The 6,240-nt window shown below is 40.3% G+C and overlaps 1 protein-coding gene across 1 annotated transcript; it reads left to right on the top strand.

Annotated features, from left to right (window-relative positions):
- The first annotated feature begins 2,229 nt into the window (after positions 1-2,229).
- LOC102401522 (olfactory receptor 51I1) lies at positions 2,230-3,347 on the top strand. The gene has a single exon (XM_006061600.2). The coding sequence runs from the start codon at positions 2,403-2,405 to the stop codon at positions 3,345-3,347; it is 945 nt and encodes a 314-aa protein (XP_006061662.2). The 5' UTR covers positions 2,230-2,402.
- The last annotated feature ends 2,893 nt before the right edge of the window (positions 3,348-6,240 follow it).

Here is a 6,240-nt window from a genome sequence, read left to right as displayed (position 1 = left end):
TATGGTCCATGTACTTTCATGATTATTACTGATATCAGGGCATCTCCAGCCTCTAGTCATCATCTACTTTTACTGATTTTACTAAGAGGGCTAAGATGATGATGGAAACTAGAAAAGTCAAAAAAATATGGGACTTGACTATTTCTAAATTTCAAAGCAGTTTTATCTTATTTTTTAATTTTAAATATAGATTTTCTAGCTTTACTGAACTATTACTGACATATAACATATGTAAACTTAACTTATACAATGTGAAGATATGGTAAGCAAATGTATTGCAAAATGATTGCCATAATGAAATTAGTTAGCACCTCTATTTCCTTACATAATTATCAGTTTTTTTAATGTGTTGATAATATTTAAGATCTACTTTCTTAAAGGCTTAAGTATGTATATTGGTAATAGTGGTTTTGTCACTAAGTCATGTCTGACTTTTGTGACCCCATGGACTGTAGCCCACCAGGCTCCTCTGTCCATGGGATTTCCTAGTCAAGAATACTGAAATGGGGGATCTTCCAGATCCAGGGATCAAACTCCTGTCTCTTGCATTGCAGAAGTATCCTTTTATGCCTGAGCTACCAGGGAATCCTAAGTATGCATATTACAGAATTATTAATTATAGTCGACATGCATTTTATAGCTGGAAGTCTGCACCTTTTTATCAGCATCTCCCCATCTTTCCTCCAACACTGCCACAGACCCCTGGAAACCACTGTTCTACTCTTTACAGAGTGAAGCTTTAATTTTGAGCTATCTGTTCCAGAGAAATATAGTTATAGAGATATTTTGGATAAAAACTGGAAAGAAGTACTTTATGACATGGTTTATTAATTTTTACTATTCTGACTATTGATTTCTTTTCCAGGAGTTAGGCTGGAAAAGGGCAAAGACAGAGAAAGAGGAATCGATAAAGAAGGTAGAGATGAAAATGCCAAGGAAGGAGGAAAATTAGGGAGATGCTTCTGAAGTAAGAAGGCAGTTCTAAAAGGATGAGTTACCAACAATGTTAACTCTCATAGGAAAGTCAAATAGATTAAGAAAGAGAATGTTTTCATTAGATTTGGTGACAAAGAGGTCACTAATGACCACACAGAAATTAGTTTCAACTGGGAGGGTGCAGTGTGGAAGCCACAGTACAGTAAATCAAGCACTGATAAGGCAGTCATTAAGATCAAATCCTTGAATCTGGGGATCTCAGAATGGATTGGAAAAACAGACATACAAACAAGCTCCCCTTCCTTGGCATCTAGAGAGACAGGGTCTCAAGAAGTTTGACTATGAATTGAGAAAGAATAACAGCATGGAAGCTAGAGAAGGAAAGTTATGTTTCTACGATGGGATAATCTTGTATGTGCTTATTGGTTTATGGGAAAGAGAAAGTGAGAGGTTGAAGATACAGTACAACAGACTAATGGAAGAGGTCTCTGAGTGACATGGCAAGAAACACAAGCCTAAAGGTGGAGGGCCTGGGCTTGGGAAAGAGACATCTTTTTCTCAGAAAACAAGGGCTAGCTGAGAGCAAGTTAAAGTTTTTGGTAGTGGTAAATAATCTCACTCTGTCTCCTCTTTCTTCCCCAATAAAGTACTTGCTTCTTTGACTTTATCCAGCTGCACACCCAATTTGATTATAGAATTTATCAGTGGTTACAGTGTATTGTGTGAATGTGAAAGAGAGGCAAAGAGAAGATAAAGATACCAGTCCTAGAGGGAGGGTAGGTCAGGAAAGCAGTGAGGAAGGAAGAGCTAATAGATAAAGAGAAGAAGGTGAAAGAATGGTTAAAACTTTGAAAGCAAGACCATGGGGTGAGAAGGTAAGATTATTAGTAGGTGGAAAGCTATGGTCAGAAGCTAAAAAAAAAAATAGAATTTAAGACTTCAAAGTGACAAGGAGGTTGACGTAAAGTCTGAGTAAAGTTATCGAAGCTGTAATTTTCTAGCTGTAGAGGTTTCATCTTTGCCACCTACAAAAGGTTTACCAGAGATAAGGACAGTGTTTCCTTTTCCCTGTACATCTTAATTTCTAATTTTTTCTCAAAATTTCCGGAATATGTTTTCTAGGGTGAGATGGTGAAGTGAAGGAATACTGGAGTTTTAGGTGAGAATTAGGAAACTTTCTCGTATAATCTCCCGTCCTGTCACCTTGCTCTTGCTCACTTGTTTATCACACCTTCATGGAGTTTATAACATGGTCGTGAGAGGGAGCTGGGCTCTGATGAGTCAGAGTAGAACTCAGTTGTTATCCTCAAAGAGCTCATAGTCTAACGGAGGAAGTAGGACCAGAAGCCAACACTTTCAATCTCTGACCTTTTGTGTTGGAGACAGGATGTCTGAAAAAGAGTGAAGAACATTCCCACACACCCTCTTGGGCACATCCCCCATCTGTGTTCTTACATCTGCCTGCCATGTTGGGCCTCAATGGCACCCCCTTCCAGCCAGCCACACTCCAGCTAACAGGCATCCCTGGGATGCAGACAGGTCAAGCCTGGGTTGCTCTGGTTTTCTGCATCCTCTACCTGATTTCCATCATAGGCAACCTCACCATCCTTGCTTTGGTGATTCGAGAGCCTACTCTCCACCAGCCCATGTACTACTTCCTCTCTATGCTCTCTCTCAATGATCTGGGAGTGTCCTTCTCTACACTTCCCACAGTGCTTGCTACCTTCTGCTTCAACTATCGTCATGTTGACTTTGATGCCTGCTTGGTTCAGATGTTCTTCATTCATACTTTCTCTTTCATGGAATCAGGCATACTGCTGGCCATGAGCTTTGATCGTTTTGTGGCTATTTGTGACCCACTACGCTATGCAACTGTGCTCACCAACAACTGCATCTTGGCTATGGGCCTAGGCATCGTTGCCAAAAGTTTCACCACTCTCTTCCCTTTCCCTTTTCTGGTGAAACGACTGCCCTTCTGCAAAGGCAATGTTTTACATCACTCGTACTGCCTCCATCCAGATCTCATGAAAGTGGCATGTGGAGATATCCATGTTAATAACATCTATGGGCTCTTTGTGGTTATTTTTACCTATGGCATAGACTCAACTTTTATCCTGCTTTCTTATACATTGATTCTGAGAGCCGTGCTGGCAATTGCATCCCGGGAGCAGCGGTTCAAAGCTCTCAACACCTGCATGTCCCACATCTGTGCAGTACTGGCTTTTTATGTGCCTATAATCGCTGTCTCCATGATCCACCGCTTCTGGAAAAGTGCCCCACTTGTTGTTCATGTCATGATGTCAAATGTCTACCTGTTTATACCCCCCATGCTCAACCCCATCATCTACAGTGTGAAGACAAAGGAGATACACAGAGGGATCCGTCAAGTCTTCTGTAAGTCTTGGGGCTGAGGAATGCTGCAGACCCTGCGAGAACCATTTTGGAGGAAGGACTGGGACTTTTTCTGAATTTAGGAATGTTAAAACAAGGAAAAGAACCAGGAACTTGATAGCTGTGAATATGGAACTAATAAAAGAACATCGGACTCAATAAAATGACATATGTATTGAATACTTACTCTATGAAAAACTTTGTGCTAGTTGCTAGCAATGTTATAATGATGAATAAGACATATTCTTAAGAGATAGATGTATCAAGGGAAAAACATAAAAATAAAGATGGCCTGAAAAATATTTGACATATGTGAAAATATTGGAAGCTCCACAGTACAATTATCCTTGAACACAATTCTACTACTGCCAAGAGTGAGGAAATGATACACTTAAGACAAAATTCAGTGGAAGTTTGGTGCTTCATTGGGTGGAAAAGGGCACTTTCCATGTGGCACTAGTAATAAAGAACCTGCCCACCAATGAAGGAGATGTGGGTTCGATCTCTAGGTTAGGAAGATCTCCTGGAGGAGGATATGACAATCCACTCCAGTATTCTTGTCTGGAGAACCCCATGGACAGAGAAGCCTGGTGGGCTACAGTCCATAGGATCACACATATTTGAACATGACTAAAACAACTTAGCACACATGGGGGAGAAAGAGCCCATTGGTTTGTGGGAATAAAAATTTTTTTCTATGTTTGTGAGGTAGACTATGAAGGAAGAGAAGGGATATCGTAGTTGGTCAGGGTGGCAGAAAGACAGGAAAGTAATGATCTTTGCATAACAAACTACTTGAGAAAAAAAGATTTAGGCAAGCGTATTTAAACCTTTACTACTCCAAGTGTGGTCCAGTGAACAACAGAATTGTTATATCTGGTGGTTTGTTAATGAAACAGAATCTTAGACCCTGAACAAGACCTACTGAATTCAAATTGCTTTTAATAAGACCTTGGGGTGATTAAATGTTGAGAGGCATAGTGTTTCTCTTTTTTAACCCCTCTAAGGTTATGGGTATCTAATGTGCAACAAAAATAATAAAGATCATGAATAATAAGAGTCTGAAAAACTAGTTCTCAAGGTGTGATTCCCAGACTAGTGTCATCAGCATTGTTTGGGAAATTGTTAGGCATACAAATTCTCAGGCCTTTCCTCAGATATCCTGATCAGAAACTCTTAGGTGGTGAGGTCCAGCAATATGTATTTTTAATAAGTCCTCCAAGCAAATCTGATATATATTACAGGTTGAAAACCTTTAAACTAGAATATTGGTCTAGACTATTTGGGAAAATTGCAAACAGCTTTGTTTAGACAAAGGGGAGGTTTCACACTAAGAAGCTCTGGAAACAAGATCCATCCTGAGAGACTGCTTAAGATTGCGTGTGTGCGCTCAGTCGAACCGGACTCTTTGTGACCCCATGGGCTGTAGCCTCTCCAGACAAGAATAATGAGGTGTGTGAACATTTCCTGCTCCAGGGATCTTCCAGACCCAGGGATCGAGCCTGGGTCTCTTGCATCTCCTGCATCAGCAGGTGGATTCTTTATTAATGTGCCACCTGGGAAGCCCAAGCATGGAGGTGATTTTTAAAGCTGGAAGAAATTGAGTGCCTGACAACTAGGTGTAAGGTGTTGGTGGTAAAGGGATATACCGACTTATAGCCTCTTATCTCCACAGGGTGGTGCACATGGAACACAGAAATGACTTAAATGGGATGAACGATCTCCAGCCTCTTCACTAGCACTCAGGCTCCTGTCTCATCACTAGATTCCTTTCTTTTCTCCCAATTTCCACCTGCTAAGATCTCAACTAACCTGAAATCCTAAATTCAGGTAAAATTCAACTAGAAGGCTACCCTCTAATACAATATAGAGGGGAAAATAATAAGTTGGATGTTACACTGAGATACAGAATCTTGCAAGAGTTCTTGGGGTAAATGTTCCATGCATACAAGTCTCCTGATCAAGACCTCTTCTGAGACTTTTTTATTTTCTACAAACTCTATTAACTTCCTTCTAAAGTGTATATTCTTTTTCTAAAATGAGAAATTCTTAATGTGATTGTATTTTTCTGCACCAAACATGTACCTGCATTGTGCCTATCTTTTCTTTGCTCCATTGAAAAAATTTTTGATTTAAACACCACAAGACAAATTTATTTCCCTATTTAAGCTCTGTGGGGCAAAATGCTTCATGCTGCTGCTGCTGCTGCTTCTAAGTCACTTCAGTCGTGTCCGACTCTGTGCGACCCCATAGATGGCAGCCCACCGGGCTCCCTGTCCCTGCTTCATAATTTTTCCATAAATGAAAGATAGTCACTTAGTCAAGTCCAACTCTATGGGACCCCATGGACTGTAGCCCACCAAGCTTCTCTGTCCATGGGATTCTAAAGGCAAGAAATACTGGAGTGGATTGCTATGACCTCCTGCAGGGGATCTTCCCAACCCAGGGATCAAACCTGTGTTTCCTGCATTGCAGGCAAACTCTTTACCATCTGAGCCACCAGGGAAGCCCTAACTTATAATAGATCCCTTTTGTTGGGATTTGCAGAAACATTATGTTTGGCATTATCACTCTTGGAATGAACAAATACTATTTTCCCTGACTTCTTTTCTCATAAAATAGTGACAGACACTAAGTCTTGAAAGAAGACTTTTCAAAAGTTGAAAAAGAGATAATGAAATGATAGTCAAACCTAAAACCTTACACCTAGCACAGTGTTTGATATGCCCAATGCATGTGAATTAAATCAACAACCAAATGACTAGTTAAATAAATGAAAGACTATATCAAAGATGATGCTTATTCCCAATTATGCTGCCTCTAACGACTAGTTAAGAGACACTTCCCTCTGGGTCTTCTCAAAGCCTAGATTCTCCTCATGAGGAACTTATTATGCTCAACCTGAGGCACCAC

This window comes from Bubalus bubalis, chromosome 16 (assembly GCF_019923935.1).
Source record: "Bubalus bubalis isolate 160015118507 breed Murrah chromosome 16, NDDB_SH_1, whole genome shotgun sequence".
Classification (NCBI taxonomy): domain Eukaryota; kingdom Metazoa; phylum Chordata; class Mammalia; order Artiodactyla; family Bovidae; genus Bubalus; species Bubalus bubalis.
The sequence above is the reverse complement of the archived record's forward strand: the minus strand, read 5'-3'. Positions and strand labels throughout refer to the sequence as shown.